Here is a 19,944-nt window from a genome sequence, read left to right as displayed (position 1 = left end):
ATCTGTAAAGGCTTCCAAATTCACTAATTTCACTATCAAATCTTTTGATCTTTTGAGAACTAAGCAATAATTTCCTGATTTGCCAAGGATTAAATTTAAATGCTCGGGAGAACATGAGCCTTCTCTCTAAAACCATTACTTTTAATTGACAGTATGTTAAAGGATAACATGAGGGTATTAGTTGACATTATAGTCTATTGCAATGGAAATGTGTTTGTAGTAAGATTGTCTCAAACAAGTTTTAGGGGTACAGAGACTTAAAGGCAGGAAATAAATCATATGAAAAATGCATCCTCTAAATGTTGAAGTGCCACAGGAGTTCAGATCCTCAGTGAGCTCATCTTGCTTCCTGGTTTTAAATACTATCTACACACTGATAGCTCTCAAATTTATATCTCCAGGTCAGTCCTCTCCTCTGAACTCCAAACTCACACATCTGTCTACTGGATCTTTAATAGGTACTTCAACCCTAGGATGTCCACCCTGAGCTCCTGACACAGTCCTCTCCCTGCCCAGTTCTGCTCACAATCTTCTGCATCTCAGGAAAGGTCAACTTCCTCTCCCAGTTGCAGAGGCTGCAGAAATCAGGAGTAATCCTTGACCTCTCACTCCTCAACAAATCTTATCAACTCTACCTTCAAAATATAATCAAAAGATGCTCATTTCTCCCCACTGTAGAGCTTTCAAGCTACCACCATTTCTTGCCTGGATCACTGGGATCCATCCTGAACCCGTCTCCCTGCTTCTGCACTTGTCTTCCTTAGCGTTTTTTCTAACATAGCCCCCAGAATGATCCTATTACAATCTCAGTCAGATTATGTTACTCCTCTGCTCAACTCCTCCAGTGACTTTTCATCTCATCGAGTATGACCCAATGTCCATTGGTCACTTATTGCCCTCCTCTTTTCCTCCATGCTGGACTTCCTGCTGTTTACTGCACAGGGCCTTTGCATAAGCTATTCCCTCTGCCTGGAATGCTCTTTCCTCAGGTATATTTATGGATTGCTTTCTTTCCTCCTTTAGGTCTTTATTTAAAATCATCTTCTCAGTGAGGCTTTCTGTGGTCATTGATTTATACTTAGTACTTCCATCCTCCTTTCTTGCTTTCTCTCTGTGGCATTTGTTTAACATACCATATATTTTGCTTATTTTTACTGATAGCATCTGTCTCGCCTCTAGAATATAAGCTCCATAAGGTAGAGATTTTTTGACTGGATATTCTTTTCTCCTAGAGAATTGCCTGATACATAGTGTAAATGTAATAAAAATGAGTTGGATAAATAACTTAAAAAAGGTGATGTATGTCATAAGAATTAAGGTCTATTAATGAAATCATGATTAATCAAGCTATGAACCTAATTTCTAAAAATGTATCTTATGTTGTTAGGTTTTCATGGAAATTTGTCTTTGGAGCAACTTTTGTCTTTATTTTCTGTAAGAACAGGATTGATTTATCTTTGCAACAAGAAACTTTAGAGATAAGTGTTCAAGAAGGAAGAGGATGGTGATAAATATAGATGGATATTAAATAATGCCTATTGTTTGTCATGTTGGATGAGCTAATGATTTTTTAAAATTATTATAACATAGCACTTACTATTCATAGCAGTCTGAAGTTAGAAATGAAAAAAAAAGTTGCTCATTGATTGAATTAGCAGTGTCTGGCACACAGTAATGTAATATATAAAGAAAGTTGACTTGGATACAATCCAAACAGCTTAGCTATTGATGTAGTTTTATTTCCGAAGTGATTCTACAGTAAAGGCATGGCGTCCAGGTTGGTTACAGTTAAACTCTAGAAGAAAATAAGGACGTATAATGAAGATACTATCTTTAGACCCAAGAATTATAAATCCTTAGTTGATATTCTTTATCATATTATAAGGGAAACACTTAGTGAATACACAGACTAAAAGCTTTCATGTTAGGGTCTGTAAACAAGTCAAGATGGCGCCTGGCATTTTGCCAGGGGGAGTGGTTTGTGAGGTAGCCCCAGTGAGCCATTAAGTGTGGAGATTCCTTATTGGTTGACTGCTGTATCTAGTTTATGTTAATTAAGAAAAGCTGTGTGGAATATATATATACACCCCTCCTGTCCTACAATAAACGGCTCCCACTCCTGTTATAGCAATGTATACAAGTTGCTCTCACCACCTTCCCCACCCCCCCCAGGGCACTTTCATATGAACCACAGATGAAAAGGGCAATGTTACTAGTCAGAATTAGAGGTAGAATGACAGAATGGAAAGATAAGGGGTGGGAGACCTGAGTTTCAGCCTTCACTATGCCATTAACTGGCTATATGACTTGGGGTGGGCTGTTTAAGCTTTCTTAGTTACCTCATCTGCAAAATGTGAGGCTAGACTGATCAGATTCAAAGGTTCCCTGAAAGTTATACAATTGTTTGATTTCAAAAAGAAACTACAATAAAGTAAGGAGATTATCTGAATTATTGGCACCCATTGTAACCTCAGGGTTCCTTTAAAGGCAGAATGGTGAAGAGTGAAAGTGATGCCACATGAGAAACAGACCAACCACTGCTGTCTTCAAGGACAAAGGGGCTATGACCAACTGAGGAACACAGGCAGCCTCTAGAAATGGAAAAAGAAGCCAACAGTCATTGCTAGAGCTTTGAGAAAAGAGCCCAGCTCTATTGACACCTTGATTTTAGCCCAATGAAACTTGTATTAGACTTCTGATGTTCAGAAGTATGCAAAGGACAAATCTGTTAAGATTTTAAATTTGTGATTTGTTTCAGGAGCATTAGAAAAATAATACAATAATGATATGCATTGTAACCAGCAAAGTTGGCCCCAGGTTTATCACAGATGCAGGATTTTTATAAAAATCCTACATTCAGGCTGAGCATGGTGGTGCATGACTAATTTCAGTTCTTCAAAGGCTGAGGCAGGGGGATAGCAATTTGAGGCCAGCTTCAGCAACTTAGTGAGACCCTAAAACAACAGTGAAACGGTCTCAAAAAAAAAAAAAAAGAAAGAAAGAAAGAAAAGGGATAGGGATATGGCTCAGTGGTTAAGTGCCACTGGGTTTAGTGCCTTGTACCAAAAATCCTATATTCAGAAATTTTGGAAAAATCTTCCTTATGATGAAAGGGAAGCCATTGCAGGGAGCAACATAGGCTTTAAAAACTTGTCTTGGGTGGAGTGTGAGCAGGGAATTGGAACAGGGCCAGCCAGGAGCTGGCTCCACAGTTCAGGAAGGGGCTGCGCCTGGTCTGCCTGTGGGCAAGTGCAGAGGAGTCAGGAAAGGAGGGGGGAAGCACTCAGAGATCTTCTGGAGGCGGGCCAGGAAGGCCTCTAGGCTGGTGTCACACAGGCAATTGAAAGTAGGGGTCTGAGGCTGTTACCCCTGAATAAATTATATATATTTATTCCACTATAAAGGACCTGGCATGCTAAGTAGGATACAATCCACATGCAGATGTGATTGTTTTCAGTCAGGGAATGACAATGACTCAGGGTAGAAGGATGGTCACTAGGGCCACCAACCTCAAGGAGCTGAGCAAAGGCAGGTGCAACCTCTGTGACAATGCTCCTAATAGGGGAAGTCCTTTTGTAAAGTTAAAGCACCTGCCCACCCATTAAAAGCCCTATAAAGGAGACAGGTGACTCTTGCCTCTTGGTGGCTCAAGAATGAAACTATGTTCCTGTTCCTCCCTCCACCCAACTTTGGGCTCTGCAGATTACCACCCATAAATGAGGACACAGCCCTGGCAGATAGGCAGGCAGCCAGGAAGGGGCCTCTTGGGAGAGTTCCTAGAACTTCTGGTGGAGTGTGGCTCTGGATTGTAGAGACAGGTCTGGGGTCCTTGAGCCCTTTAGCCCAAGAGGGTTGGGGAGGGGTTAGTATTTCCAGATAAGACCAATAAAAATAAATAAGGCCAATAAAAATAAAGAACAGGGCTGGAGTTGCAGCTTAGTGGTAGAACACTTGCCTCACAAGCATGGATTTGGTGACTTATTTCTACTGTTATCCTTTTGCAAAACAAGATTTAGGGACAGATGAGGTCTTACTGCAGTATGCCTAATAATTTTTTAATGACATAAACCCTCATTATAATAAAACACTGTTCACCCACATATTAAACTGAAACAATCTGAGAAGTAGGATTTCCTTAAAATATTTGATTTTTTTCATACAATTAATTTGTAGTTAGAAAATCAATTTTCATTAAAAAAGATGATAAATCAGAAGGATCTGTTCTCCAAAGTCATGGACGTAATTCGTCTATCTTCATTTAGCACGTTTTCGGCTCCTGTTTGATTATATATTTTTAGTGCTTGTAAAGACTGTTTATGGATTTTTGTTTTGACTCACACTTTGGTTACCATAAGGTAATCCGTGATTACAACAATACTGAAAAGCAAGCTGTAACCGTAAAATACGGCAGGAATGCCAATAATCAATACAGTGAACGGTGTCTTTTTGACCCCTGCTTAACTCATTATTTTACACAACAAGCTCAGACGAAGAATACCCAATTCAGATAGTGTTTCGGCTGACAAAATACTTAATTTAGTCCTCACAACAACCCTGTGAGGTAGGCCTATTCTAGGAGGTAGGATGACGCGGCAGTCACCTGGCAGGTCACGGGGAAGGCGCAGCAGCCTGGCCAAGGAGACAGGCATAGGTCTGGAGGCGCTTCTGATTATACTGGAGCCTTCACTAAACCCTGCCCTCCTCATCCCTCCCCTGCCATGTACCTTTACAAACCCGAATTCTCCCTTTTCCAAATAAGAAAGGCGGGCTGCGGGTTGGGGAAACCTGTAGCTCACACCCAGGGCGACCCTGTCGGTCCCCAAAGTCCCAGCGCTAGGCGCTGAGCACCGTCCACTCCCTCCCGCGAGTCGCTCGCCGACGACAGACTAACCTGACCAGGTCGGTCATGCAGGAGCCCACCACTACCACCGCCGCTACCTCCTCCTGACACTGCCTCCGGGGCTCCCCAGACGCCGCCATGGCTGGATGAGGTGCTGTCCAACCTGGACCGTACCCTTTGCACTTTGCCCGACCCTGTAACTAGAGATGCCGCTCCTACCCTCTTATCCAAGCGGGCCTTTCACACGCCTACGCGGGTCGCCCACCCGAATGCCAGGAACAACCCCGCCCGACAACGGCCCCCAGTTCTTTCAGGAATTGTCTCCCGCACCGCCTCATGTTCCAGGACTCTCCTGATACTACGAGTGCCAGGCTCCTCGCCACGCGCGAGGCAGGCACTGACCCAGAGCTTTCAGGCACTGCGGGGACGCCTCTCCGAGCGCCAGGCGGGAGCGGCACGGGGGCGCGCACGCCGCCACACTCCCGAAGGGGGCGGGGCGGGACGTCCGGGAGCGCGCACGCATCCGGCCCGCGGTGCGCGCTCAGGTCAGTGCGTCGGTCGGGGGCGCGCTCGGGTAACCTGTACCCCACGTAGTCGCCGGTTACCGATCGGACTAAGTTCCAGGTACCAGGACTGGGGCTGGTGAGGGGAGGTTGGATCCCGAGTCGCACAGGTGGCGCAGAGATCGATGACCAGAGGGCTTGCCTACTCTTCCTATAGAGAAGGCCCCCTGTTTCAAAGATGCCCTGCTCACCCCCATCACGCTAGTCCACTCAAGAATGAGTCCTCCAAACCTCAGAGTTACCTGTCTCCCTTTCTGGTCCACCCCTTGGTCCCTAATGAACCCTCAGGGTGATCCCTCTTTCCGCTTGATGAGGGGATCATACAATTTGGGAGAAGGGGGAGCGTCCCCTTTTAAATGTTCTTGGAGTTGGGTGGTCATTCTTTGAGTCTGAAACGATTTGTTTTTCCTGATTTTGCCCCTTGGAGAAATTGCTTCCTCAGTGTGACTTCCCTCGTGTGCTGTATGACGTTGATGTGACGCAAGGGGGGCCACCCCTTTCCGTTCCATGACGTCAACCCGACACGTGTTTCCGTGCTTGTCATCCTATCCTAATTGCAAGAACCTGGACAGTGCTTTAGACGTCTTTATATTCCCCAGGCAGCCTACCAGAAGACCTGATGTGACCTTATTTTGGGGCAGGAGATCTTTGTAAAATCTTTGTAAAAATGATCTTTGTAAAAATGTATTTTTGCATTTTCCTTATGCAGTACGTCAAAATCAGGAAATACAAATCGCAGAACTGGCATTCAGAAGAGGCTGGCTACCCCAAATTTCTGGCTATCTGGAATCTGTTACAATATTGCCATTGTCTCATTTGTCTTATTGGGGGGAAGTGGACCAATCCATGTCCCTGCTCACTGCACCAAAGGACCACCTTGTTTGGTTATTATTCAATGACCCGATTTTGGAACCAGTATTCTTTCCCTCTTTCTTAGATAAGCCACACCTTCTCATGATTGAAAAAGATGTTAATCCTGCATGGAATCTAGCACTATCAAAAAAAAAAAAATAGTACTATGACTGTTCCAGAAATAAAGACAAATTCATTCCCTCAGTGTCATCCTAAAGTCATGACACTTGCTGAATTGTTCACTGTTAGTATGGTTAGCTTCTGGTTCAGGTTTAGAATTTAACTATTGAATCATTCAAGTCAACTTCAGCAGTAGGTCCATAGTAGTCTAGTTTGTCTCTGGTTTTGAAACAATCATTTATTTAAATTCTGACTGAGTCTTGATGTCAAGAAAAAAAAATCACCTTGATGTTTTTTAATTTATGTGATCTTTTTAATTTATGTTATTTGATAGGAAGACAGGAATAGTGGACTTTGAGAATCCTCAAAATTTGAATTTCAATTTAAATTCTTATCTGTTTGCCATGTTTGTGACTCTGAATAAGTATCTTGCTTGCAGAGCTTCAATTGTCATGTCTGTAGAATGGGGACAGTATTCACCAGGGAACAGAGTTGTAGGGGGAAGTGAATAATTTAGGAGGTGAATAATTTAATCTGTCAGTAGTCGAGATTGAAAATTTGTTGATTCTGTTCCCCCGCTTTCTTTTTGTAGAAATGAGAGGTAAAATAATAGTAGGTACTGTGGGGAAAAAAAACATGGAAGAATAATATCTGTGAGATCCTTATGCTTTTTTTTCTGAGATGAATATTTGTGTGTTTTGCTTATGATCTAGATAAGTATCCTTTCAGGAACTGTGACATTAGTGGATAGAAATAAAGTTAGAAATGTTGCAGAATAGGAAGAAAAGCCTTCAAAATGATTATATGGATTAATATACTGTACAACCCCCCACAGTTATCCATATCATCTGCAAAATGGGAATTAAAATACCTGCCTTACTACCCAGGTTGTTAAGAGCAACTGTAATAATGTATGTGAAAACTCTTTGTAAGTGATAAAATGTTATAAAGTAAAGGTGATTTCTATGGTTGATAGTATAATGCATAAATTTTTTTTCCTTGTGATGACAGTGGTGGAGGTAGGTCATCTGCTAAAGAGTTAGAATAGGTGCTTTTTTATATTTGCAGAAAAGATCATTTGGGAACTAAACACATAAAGTATAAAGCTTTTGCTACCTCAGAGGTACTTCTTGGTTTCATCACTAAAGAGTGTGACAAAGTTCTTATTTTTTGAAAGATCACTGCAGCCCTTCCCTTTATTACTGTCTGAAATGAAAAACAAATACTAAATACCGAAAATAGTGTTTATTGTAATTTTTTCAACATTTGTATGTTCTCATGTGGCATAATACATGAAAAACTAGAATGAGAATATCAGTTTCTTGTAATTGTAACTGGATGGAAACTTATTTGTTTTTGATGTGGGATTATTCTTTCATGTCGAGGAAGAAAGTGATCATTTAAATTGAATTATTCACCTCGGAAAGTAGGCTTTCATTTAGAATTCTATTAAGAGGAATTGATGTACTCCCTCTTTAGCCCCATGAGTTTCCAAGTAATTTAGATATGATTTATTGGTTTTGCTTTATATTTTCAAGTATAAGGACTTCTCAGTGCCTTAAAGTCGAAGACTGAAAGATTTGTATTAGTCTGTGTTGCTTAGCATCTACATAGGTGTGTGTTTTCATGATTTAATTGTTATGTAGATTTTTCCTCTCATTTTGTTACATTTATTCTCCTGCCAAAATTTTTATGGGCATATTATATTTTTCCTATCCCTAAATATTTTTCTAGCATTTGTCCTCTTACTCATTTGTAAAATGTTACTGAATGGTTAGTGTTTGCCAGATACTTTTGTTAAAACACTAAAGATTCAAGTCCAAGTAGGGGCAAGCACATAAGCAGGAGGTTAGAATACACTGTGGAGGAAGGTATAACAGCTGTAAATAATTTCTGGTAAGTAAGAATTGAGATAGGATCTGTGTTGTCCAGGGTGGTCTTGAACTTGTGACCCTCCTGCCTCAGCCTCCTGAGTAGCAGATATTATAGGTACACAGCACCATGCCTGGCTAGAGTGGAACAGCTTTAAATAGAGTAGAGCAAGAATCATCTTCAGAAAGGAGGAGAGAGTTGTACTTCAAGGGTTCTGTCTCTAAAAAGCAGTGGTGCAGTCTATGTCCTGAGTGGCTGAGCAGCAGGGAAATGATTTCTTTCGGAGGGTCATTGCAAGAGGCTCCTTAGAGGGGGAAATGAAGTATTTATTCATGCAAGGGAAAATTCTGAGGGCTGTGCCAGCTTTTAAGAAGCTTTGTTGTATCTAATTTTTTGTTGTTGTTGACTCTGATCATCATTCTTTCCTTTTGCTTTCAGTGGTAGCTTACAAGTCAAGTTAAAATGTCCCCAGAAGTGGCCTTGAACCGAATTTCTCCAATGCTTTCCCCATTCATATCTAGTGTGGTCCGGAATGGAAAAGTGGGATTGGATGCCACAAATTGTTTGAGGATAACAGACTTGAAATCTGGGTATGTACCAGAACCAATTCAACCTTTACCTAATAATAAACATTTCTTACCAGAGTCATAAAAATGAATACCACAAACATTCCTCAAGTCATGAACTCATCATGTGCTGATTCAATTGCTTTTTAAAAAATATTTATTTTAATTTTATTTTATGATATTGGGGATTGAACTCAGGACCTCCTCCATGCCAGATCAGCTCTATGCCACTAAGCCACATCCCCAGCCTGATTAATTGGTTTTGTTTTGTTCTTCACTTTTTATGTTTTATGTATTTTTTTTTTTTTTTTTTTTTTTTGTGTTGTGGGCCATTGTATGACCAGAATGTTCATTTCCCCGCCACCCCTCTGGCTTATCTCTTTGTGAACAGTGTACCATGTAGGTTTTAGCAAGTGTGTTTTTCATTCATTGGCTTGCTTCCTGTTTACTGCAATCAGAATACATGATAAGAATTGGACTTTGAGATTTGGCATCTGACATAATTTTATAACCTCTTTTAATACAAAAATTATAATAGTAAGTCAAAATGAGTTGTTCCTCATACTAGGGTTTTTGCACCTAGAAATGTTGTATTAAAAAGGAAACACATTTTATTTTGAAATAAAATTAGATTTACCAAAATTTTAGAAGAATACTATAGGAAATTAGCATCACTTCAATATTATTAATTATTCTACAGCTCTTATTTGAGTTTTGCTGGTTATCCCTTTCATGTCCTTTTTTGGTCGAAGAATCCAATTCAGAATACAAATTGCATGTGGTTGTCAAGTGCCTTTAGTCTCTCTGATATTTGACAATTCCTCACTCTTTCTTTGTTTTTAATATCATTGATACTTTCAAAGAGCACTGATTATATATGTTGTAAAATGTCCCTCTATATGGTTTGCTTAATGTTTAATATTTTCCTTTTATTAGTGTGAGAAATACATTTTTTTTTCTCATAGAAGAATATAGATGTATTGGACCATCTTAAGCCTCAAAGTAGGGAATACCTGATGTTCATATCTTTTTACTGGTATGTTAAATTCGATAACTTGATTAAGATTGTGTCAATGAGGTTTTTTCGACAGTGAAGTTATCTGATTTTACCTTTGTAGTTGTGAGTACCTGGTGGAGCAATGCCTTGAGACTCTGTAGATAGCTTGTTTCTCATCATATCTTTGTCCATTAATTTCAGCATCCAAAGATGGTTCTTGCCTGCAACTATTACTCTGGTGATTTTCTAGTTCCTTCATTCTTTTCATATTTATTAGTTTGAATTCCACTGTAAAGAACCATTCATTGTCCCTTCTCTCTCAAGTGTTTGTTTATTCAATTTTTTAAAAAAATATTTTTTAGTTCTATGTGGACACAATAGAATTTTATTATATTTTATTTATTTTTACTGAGGATAAAACCCAGTGTCTTACGTGCGCCAGGCAGGCACTCCACCACTGAGCCACACCCTAGCCCTATTTATTCAATTTTTAAATTATGTCAGTATGAATTTTTAGATATTTATTTCACTGGATGGGTTATAATTCAAGCACAGATAGTCTCTGACTTATAATCATTTAATTTATGATATTTTTATTTTTTTTAATATTTATTTTTTAGTTGTAGTTGGACACAATACCTTTATTTTATTTATTTATTTTTATGTGGTGCTGAGGATTGAACACAGTGCCTCGCATATGCTAGATGAGTGCTTTACTGATGAGCCACAACCCCATTTCCTTACTAGAAATGTTGTATTCTTGATTGTCTTTTGGTTTTCCATGTTAGACTTTTTTGCCTTTTACCTTCTACAAATCTTACTATATTTTGACCAAGGTGAATACTTGGATATAAAGATATAGACTTATGTTCTTCAGTAGTAAGATAAGAAGACTGGAGTTAGATACTTGGAATAGTAGGATGCTTTTTTCAAGACTTGGCATTATCTTCTATTTCACTAATTAAATACTTGTTAAACATTTACTATTTGTTAGTCTTTTTGCTAATGTTAGGCATGTATTACTCCTTTCTTTGTTGAGGAAAAAGAATGTGGTAGATAGAACTCTGGAGGAGTTGATAGGAAGAAGGTTGTAATTTTTTTGCTACTTCAAATCTAGAAGTTATCTATATACATTAGAGTATTTAAAAACTGTCATCCTTAGAATAGTCAATGATTAGAAATTGACTTTCTGTTTTCTTGTTTAGAATTTTGTGCCATTTAGTCAAGCAACAGGCCAGGTACACAGGCTTCTCAACTTTCACATGGCAAGGATGTGGGGATTGTAAATCGGAGGCTATGTGTAGGATTCATTCAATCTGGATTTCCCAGATGATTATAGACAAGCTAGATACAGATCAAGCCTCCTAGATTACTTCCTTTAGATGAACTTTATCTCTGAAGTCATTGGGATTAGATCTCAGGAGGGTATTTTCCAGTAGCCTATACTGTAATTTTTGGCCTATAGAAAGTAGAGTGATATACTTCATTTGCTGTGTGTTCATATCTTATCATTTATGTTGCTTTGATTTCATCTTTCTGGGATCTTTAAATCAGTTATTGTTACTTCTAGGTCTGAGAATAAAGATTTTCAGATGAACTGTGGGGCACTTTATAGAGTAACTCTTTAGGTTTTACCCTCCTTTGAATTTCTTTATTTTTCTGATTTTCCTTTTAAAATTTATGTTTCTGCTTTGTGCTCATTTCTCTCTTTCTGTATGTTTTTGGAGGTCTGGTCTTAAGTTCCTTTGGTTCAATGAGTTGATGAACAATTCTACTTATTTTCTCTTCCTTTCTGCCGCATCTCTTCTCCTGAAACCAGCATATCTTGCATTTTACTGCTCAGATCTCACACACTAAGGATTTTCCTCTTTTCTAGGAAGGGAGTAAGCTTGGAGAATCAAAGGCATTTCAGGTGTGGATTGAAAGCTTAGGTGTGTGTAGTCAGAGGTGGCTCTCATTTTCTGACTGGATCTCAGTTTCTTTATCCATAAAATGAGCAATCAGATTAGATAACTAAGGTTTTTATAGGCCAGAAATTCCCATGAAAACAGTCTAAATGTCCATCAACTAATGAACAGGTAAACAAATGTGAAAGAAGCTTGTCATAAAATGTCACACATTATATGATTGCACTTCCATGGATATCTAGTATAGTCCAGTCCATCAAGACAGAAAGTAAATTAATGGTTGCCAGGAGCTGGGGGAATGAGAAATTCTTGATAATGGGTATGAAGTTTCTTTTTGGGGTGAGAAAAATATTCTAAAATCAGATAGTTGGTGATGGTTGCACAATTCTGTGAATATACTAAAAACAACTGAATTGTATACTTTAGAGTAAATGTTATCACATGTGAATTATATTTCAGTAAAGCTATGGTGTTAAAAAAAGTAACCTGGGAACCAGTGATGTTTGATGGCTGTTTGCAGATAGGATATAGAAATAAGTTTTTCTTTTTTAGTTTGTCACAACATTCTTCTCAGAGGTGAAGACCTGGCAGGGAACTGATGGCCGTGGGCTGGAGACTGCTTTTTGTCAGGTGGTACAAACCTGAACTTCTCACTTTTTATGCCTATCCTGAGAGACCACTTTTATCAACATTAAGTCATGTTGCTTCTTTCTGCAGATTCCCTTTTGGGTGCTCCCAAATTGCTGAATGTTTAGTTGAGTGTTTAAATGCAAATGGTTGAGCTGATGAAAAATGTCTAAAATGAATCCACTAGTCCTGGCCCTGTCTGGACTAGCTTTGCCTGAAAAATATTTGAAATGGCATTTAGTGATATTTACTATTGTGTTAACTTTCTGTCATGATAATAAAATACCTGAAATAATTGACTTTTGAAGAGACAAGCCTTTACTTGGGTTTGCAATTTCTATGACCAGGTGGACCCATTGCTTTTAGCTCTCTGGTGGGGGTGCTTGATGGCAGTTGTGGGGAAGCAGGTGGTTGAGCAAACTGCTTACCTCATGGCCAGGAAGCAAAAGAAGAAAGAGGTTGGAGTGGGGTCTCCAAATCCTCTCTGGGGACATGCCTCTGTAACCTAAGGACACAATGGAGCTTTCACAAGGCCCCTCCTCCTAAAGGTCCACAGCATCCTTCAGTAATGCCACCCTGGGGACCAAACCTTTAACACAGGGACCTTTGGGGAACATTCAACATCCAAACTATAGTATTTATGGAATTTGCTTTCTTTAGTTTTAAAAAAAGAAATAAAAATATCTCAACTAATTTTAGCAAAATTGCTCTGCTGAAAATGATGTGAAAAATCTTGTTAATTCAGAGCATTGTTGCTGTCTTCTTAAAATGTCTATTTTTTTTTGGTGCATTATAATTATACATAATAGTGGGAATCACTATGCCATACTCGTACATACACCTCACATAATTTGTTCAATCTTATTCTCCAGTACTTTCCTTTTTCCTTCCCTCTTCTTCCCTCCCCCTGATCTGTTTGCTCTGCTTTACTGATCTCTCTTCCGTTGTTATTATTACTATTACAATTAGTGCATTATTTCACACATACATAGAAAGAGTCATTGTGGTATATTTGTACATGGACATAGCGTAGTTTGGTAGGTTTCATTCCCTGGTACTTCCCATGCCTTTCTCCACTCCCTTCCTATCCAACCCCTCCCTCTACTCTATTGGTCTCCCTTCTATTTTCATGGGATCCCTCTTTCATTCCTCCCCGCCTCCAGCTTCTACATATGAGAGAAAATATTTGACCCTTGACTTTCTAAGTCTGGCTTATTTCACTTAGCATAATATCCTCCAGTTCCATCCACATACCAGCAAATCACATAATTTCTTCTTCTTTTTTTTTTTTTATGGTTGAGTAAAGCTCCATCATGTACATACCACATTTCCCTCATCCATTTGTCTGTTGAGAGGCACCTGGGCTGGTTCCACAACTTGGCTATTGTGAATTGCAGAAATATCTAGTTTTTATTAACATTAATTATGCAGATTAATGAGATCCACTGTGATATTTCCATATATGCATACAGCATACATTGATCATATCTGTATCCACCGTCTACTCCTGCACTCTCCCATGCTTCCCTGTCCCTGGTGATCATTATTCTACTTTCAGGTTGACATTTTTTTTTTGTTTGTTTTTATTTTTTCAGTTTTTGCACAGGAGAGAGAACTTGTCTTTCTCTGTCTGGCTTATTGTGCTTAGCATGATGTTTTCCAGTTCCATCCATTTTGCTGCAAACAAAAGGATTTTATTATTCTTTATCGCAAAACAATTCTGATATATATCAGTATTATTATAAAAATATTTTCTTTATCTGTTCATCTCTTGATGGGAATCTAGACTGATTTCATATTTTAGCTATTGTGAATAATGGTATAATAAACATGGGTAGGCAGGTATCATGCTTTCTCTTTCTCACTTTCTCTCTCTCTTTCTTTTTATGTTACTGGAAATTGAACCTAGTGGTGTTCTACCATGATGTTAAATCCCCAGTCTTTTTATTTATTTATTTTATTTTGTGATAAGGCCTTTCTTGCTAATTGCTCAGGCTAGGCTTGAATTTGTAGTCCTCCTGCTTCATTCTCCCAAGTAGTGGGATTATAGGCGTGTGCCCCTGCTCCTGGCTCAGGTGTCTCTTTTGTGCTGATTTCATTCCTTTGGATGTATAATCAGGAGTATTTCCTGTAGAAGCTGGATCATATGGTGGTTCTATTTTTAGTTTTTTGAGTTCCTTTTTCCTTACATCCTGTGAGTATTTGAAATTTTTTTTTCTCACAATTACCATTCTAACTGGATAAGATGGTATCTCATTGTACTTTTGATTTGCATTTCCCTGATGGCTAATGACATTGAGCATTTTTTTCATATACTTATTGGCTATATGAACTTTCAATAAGTGTCTATTCAGGCCATTTGTCCATTTTTAAATTGGATTATTTGGGTTTTAGTTGTTAAGTTTTTTGAGTTCCTTACAAAAATATTTTGGATATTACCCTCAGATGAATAGATGTAGGTCGTTTCTTCACTCCTATGATTATTTCCTTTGCTGTGCAAAAGCTTTTTAGTTTAACGTAATCTCATTTGTCAATTTTTGCTTTTATTTCCTATGCTTTTGGAGTGTTATCCAGAAAATCAGTGCCTGTACCCATAGGTTGAAGTGTTTCCTCTAGTAGTTTTAGAGTTTCAGGTCTTACCTTAAGATTCTTGATCCATTTTAAGTTGATTTTTGTTCAGGCTTAGAGATAAGAATCAAGTCTCAATCTTCTACGTGTGGATATCCAGCTTTCCCAGAACCATTTGTTGAAGAGGCTGTCCTTTCTCCAACGTATGTTTTGGCACATTTGTTGGGAATCAGTTGGCTGAAGATGCGTGGGCTGTTGATGGCTTTTATTTAGTACTTGTCTGAAAGATTCACAAAAGTTCTTTAGAAGCTTATTAACAATTTTTCTTCCATCCTTCTGTCAATCAAAGTGAATTCTTCAAGTTTCCATAACAAAACAGTGGCAGAATGAAGGAAAAGAATAGCTTCTTTTTGATGTCTCCCTTTTGGCATTTCTCTTTCTTGTTGTTTTGTTGTTGCAGGGCACCAGGCATGCTAGTGGTGGGCGCTCTCTTCCACTGAGCACTATCCCTAGCCCTCCCTTTCTGTTTGATCTGTAATTGTCACTGTTATGAGAGTTGGAGACTTTTTTTTTTTTTAAGTGCTGGGGATTGAACCCAGGGGCACTCAACCACTGAGCCATATCCCCTGCCCTTTCTGTATTTTATTTAGAGACAAGGTCTTGCTGAGTTGCTTTGTGCCTTGCTAAGTTGCTAAGGCTGGCTTTGAACTTGGGATCCTCAATCTTGTTACTTACTATATGTAGCTGCTTACCCTGAAGAGATAAGGCCTAAGTACTGGTATAGTAGATCTGGTTTATAGGGGGATAGTAATCAAAGCAACAATTTTTAAAAATATTTTTTTAATGACATTTAAATCTTTCAACCTTATTTAAGTCTATGTATCTTTCTAAACTCTGTTGCTAGAGCATCAGTATTTTTTTAATATTTATTTTTTAGTTGTAGTTGGACATAATACCTTTATTATATTTATTTATTTTTATGTCGTGCTGAGGATCAAACCCAGGGCCTCGCACCTGCTAGGCAAACGCTCTACTTCTGAGCCACAACCCCAGCCCAGGGCACCAGTGTTTTAAGGACAGAATTCTTGTTTATTTTTGTGCCTTAAGATCTGCCATGGTACCTTTCACATGTAGTATGTAGAGGAAGTCGAATGAGGGAATGGATGGTTTAGGGGTTTTCCTAGAGAGGTGGTTTGTTCTTGTCTTGGAAGGCTGTTTATTGGCTTGGTAATATGTCACTTAAATTCTGTTAGGCATAATTCTTAAAAATGGTATTCCCTGACAAATGAGTTGATGTTTTGGAAATGAAAGTATGTTCCAGAATTGGGTTTATTCATTTAGGTAAAATATATACTGAGATCTGAAAGGTCCAGACTATTATTTTTAGGGAATTATTCCATGAGTTTACTGAGTGTTTATTAATTCTCTGCTCTGTGTTAAATTGTTCACAAGCATGTGCTATTTGTAGGATGCCATATTTTGTCATTTTCAGTGATTTTTGTAATCTTGAAGACGTCTAAGTGTCTGTTCAGCATTCTGGAATGATGCCTGGCAGCTATAGCAGGGAAGAAAGCAGAGAGGGCTCATTGCAACCTGTGGCAGCTGAGCCTTCATATCTTTTTTCAGCATATTGCAGTGACTCAACCTTACTGGCACATGGCTGTGTTTGTGGCATCTGCTGTGACATCTCATCCACCCACAACTACCTGTTGCATTTTTTGTCCATGTTCTGAATTTCATTACTTAGTTAAAAATAGATGCTCAGTGTAAGTACTTGATTACTAAATAGAACAATTTAAAACGATGAGTGCTGTAAGCTTTGAAGACGGATCTCAGTCTGGCTGCATTAGTCTCTGTAGCCGGCAGGCTGAACCTTTCTATATTAGTCTTGTGTCTGAAGAAAGCTGCTGTCCTGGGTGTCAATAGTTTAATTTTGAAGTTGGGCAGTTTTTAATACTTTATTATATACATGCCCACTTGGCTTTTCCACATCACTTTCTTTTCTTTACTCTTCTTTCATCTCATTTTCCTTTCTCCCTGTGCATTTCTTCATACTTTCTGAATTCATTACACATAAATGTATCTCTAAGCAATATATGATATTATTTTATATGTTTAAAAAGTTTACAGATGATATTATAAAATACATATTTTACATATTCCATCTGCAGCTTGCTTGTTTTGCTTTCCCTTAAGTTAGAGACTTATCCATGTTAATACTTATAGTTTTAGTTCTTTCATTTGTACTATTATATCATATTTCATTGTATTTCTCCTATTTTTAATTCATTGTTTTAATTTTTTTTAACAGAATGCCATAATGAAAATTCTCTCACATAAGCATAAGGAAATATATATGAGATTATTTTCTGGGGCAAAGTTTCTAGAATTGGGTATGTTTACCCATTAGTGGTTGTAAAATCAATTGAGTGAGTCACCCTCACATTTACGAAATGAGTAAGAACAGAATGGAAAGTCTCAGAATGTGTCACACATAGTAAGAATAAGCACTGTTTTGTGACTTTCATTTTAGTTAAATAAGTAAGTATGTGTATACTGGATGACAATGACAAATATGTGTGTGATCAACAAAGTTTGAAAGCTACCCCTCAAGGGTATATTCCTAAGAGTAGAATTACTGGCATAAGGTTGAATGCATCTTTTTAAAAAACAGATATGGCCAGATTGTGTCAACTTCCTCCCACCACAAATGAATGAGAGTTCCCATTCTTTGTAGCCTCACCAATACTTGGTATTGTCAGACTTAAATTTTTGCTAAGCCGATAAATGTGAAATGGTATCTCTCTATGGTTTTTAATTTTTTTATTTTTTTAGTGCATTATAGTTATGCATAATAGTGGGGTTCCTTTTGACATATTCATAAATGCCGCAGTCTGGCTGGGCACAGAATCACGAGCCACTCAAGCAGGAACAAAACTTTATTTTTGAAAATGCCGCCAATACCCCGTACGTGTCCGGCAAGCAAGCCGGTCCACCCACGCGGTCGCTTCTACTGGAACCGGGGGCCAGCACCTACCCCGGAATTCCCTCCTACTATCCTTCCCCAACAATGGGAACTCTCCAGGAGTCCCGTGACATGAGTCCAGTAGCAGGCCAAGGTGAACAGCAGGAGTCCAATTTCCATATGAATGTAAATCTTAACATAATCATATCATCTCAATGGCTAGCTGGCGTCACCTTACAACCAAAAGTGTCATGCATCATATTATTTGGTTGTGGCTCCTAGCATCTGCCCCCTTCTGTTTAATTAAGCAACAGGCAATGTGGCTAGGGACCGTGCCTGTTAGGTATGTCCAATTCAACATATGGTTCTTACCTGTCATCGGAAAACTGACCTCTAGGCGTCAGCCTCCTGTCTTAGGTTGATACCACTGCAACTGAATCATACCTGTCACTGACTACTGGTCCAGTATATAGCCATACCTGTGGATAGGCCTATGCACCAGTGTGGGGGGGTGAGGTTCTTTGCCTCACCTCAGTTGGCCCCCAAAATTAGACCATCACTAGTAGAAGGGAGGAGGATACAGAAATGCCACGACATCAAGTCAATTGACGGCTCCTTAGGAAAAATTGTAACACTGGTGACACATCAGCTAAGATACGCCAGCACTACCATAATTCGCTGTATCAACAAATAGAGCACAATGCATACAAGTGATACATAGTCCAGGCAAGTTTTGTAAGCAGTTCAAAGTGGAGGAATCTATCAATATGTCCATTTCCTCCCAAAATAAATCGACTCAGTGATTGAGCATTACTTGTTGAGTTATTATTCATTGATGCATCAGTTTATACAGTTTGTTGTGATAATTATTGAAGAAGTTGTAGTTTGGTTTCATCTTTGTCTTCACCGGCACTGGGATGAAAATAGGGATTGACAATGATGTTAAGAAAAGAAAAAAATGTAACATTTCAACAGGTGTTAAGAAAACAATTTTTAGAACAATTTACATTATCCTGAACAGAATTATTAAATATAATGAAAAGGAAAGGTGAAAGTAAACAAACAGATCTGTTAACCTGCTTATTGTACACATATTAAAACAGTCTTCAACAGCTGTTTACCCAAATTAAATTAAACCATTAAAATCACGTGAATAATAAAAAAAATTTTGGATCCATATTTTTATGAGCGTTCCTCATATATGATATATGGACATACGCACATACAGACATACAACACAAAACAGAAATGTGCACACGTAACATACAACACATAAGACAATAGTAAAGGCCTTGTAGATTTACCTAGGTGAAATCTCCATTGCAATGTTTAAAAACTCCATAGTCAAAAAATAAAACTGATCAGAAAAACATTAATTTATGTCTGTATGAGCTCAAAAATAAAATGGAACTTTATGATGTGGGAAAAAGCAATAATAAAATAGATATTGAAAAAAGCATCCTGGTTGATCATTGTCGCAGATGTAAGAATAGCCAAGCTGGAGTTCTGGATATCAGCTGTTATGGATTTGAGTCAAATCATCTTCTTTTTCTGTAGAAATTGTTTTGGTTAACCTCTCTGGAATCCAAATCGGCTGCTGTTCCTCCTGTGGAAAAACACAGACAGAGCCCCGACTCCAGACTATCACTGGGTCCGGACCTTTCCATTGTCCTGTTAGAATATCCTTCCAAAGTACCTTAGGCTTATGTGCATTTTTTGGGTACAAATGTCTTTCCGCAGCACTAAGCCCTGATGAATCCAAATTTAAAAAGTTTAGAGTAAAAAGGGTTATTTTAAGTTTATCCTTGGGGGATATATACCCCTTTCCAATTTCCTCCTTTTGTTTTAATAAGTACATTTTAATAGTTTGATGAGCTCTTTCAACTATGCCTTGTCCTTGTGGATTGTATGGAATTCCTGTTATGTGAGTAATGCCAAATGATGAGCAAAATTGTTTAAAAGAGGTAGAAGTATAACCAGGACCATTGTCCATTTTTAACTGTTTTGGAACGCCCACAGTGGCAAAATTTTGTAAGCAATGAGCTATAACATCTTTAGTTTTTTCTC

The 19,944-nt window shown here is 38.4% G+C and overlaps 2 protein-coding genes across 4 annotated transcripts in view; one reads left to right on the top strand and one right to left on the bottom strand.

Moving 5' to 3' along the window:
- RBKS (ribokinase) overlaps positions 1-5,128 on the bottom strand; it is an 87,466-nt gene extending 82,338 nt beyond the window's left edge. Inside the window, exons 1-2 of one of the 3 annotated variants that reach the window (XM_081264504.1) lie at positions 4,892-5,048; positions 1,598-1,795 (exon numbers count right to left, since the gene is read on the bottom strand). Coding sequence is in view for 2 of the 3 variants with exons in the window: in XM_081264503.1 (XP_081120629.1) it covers positions 4,892-4,980 (89 nt within the window). In the remaining variant the exon portion in view is untranslated. Of the gene's footprint in view, positions 1-1,597; positions 1,796-4,891 lie in introns of all 3 variants that reach the window. The other 2 variants (XM_081264503.1, XM_081264502.1) reach the window with 2 other exon arrangements.
- A 186-nt stretch (positions 5,129-5,314) lies between these two features.
- BABAM2 (BRISC and BRCA1 A complex member 2) overlaps positions 5,315-19,944 on the top strand; it is a 417,514-nt gene continuing 402,884 nt past the window's right edge. Inside the window, exons 1-2 of the mRNA XM_081264501.1 lie at positions 5,315-5,464; positions 8,686-8,837. Of these exons, the coding sequence (XP_081120627.1) occupies positions 8,710-8,837 (128 nt within the window). The 5' untranslated portion in view covers positions 5,315-5,464; positions 8,686-8,709. The remainder of the gene's footprint in view (positions 5,465-8,685; positions 8,838-19,944) is intronic.

The sequence above is a fragment of the Spermophilus citellus genome, assembly GCF_964194105.1.
Source record: "Spermophilus citellus genome assembly, chromosome: 13".
Taxonomy (NCBI): Eukaryota; Metazoa; Chordata; class Mammalia; order Rodentia; family Sciuridae; genus Spermophilus; species Spermophilus citellus.
Note: the sequence above shows the minus strand (reverse complement) of the source record. Positions and strands in the feature narration are given on the sequence as shown.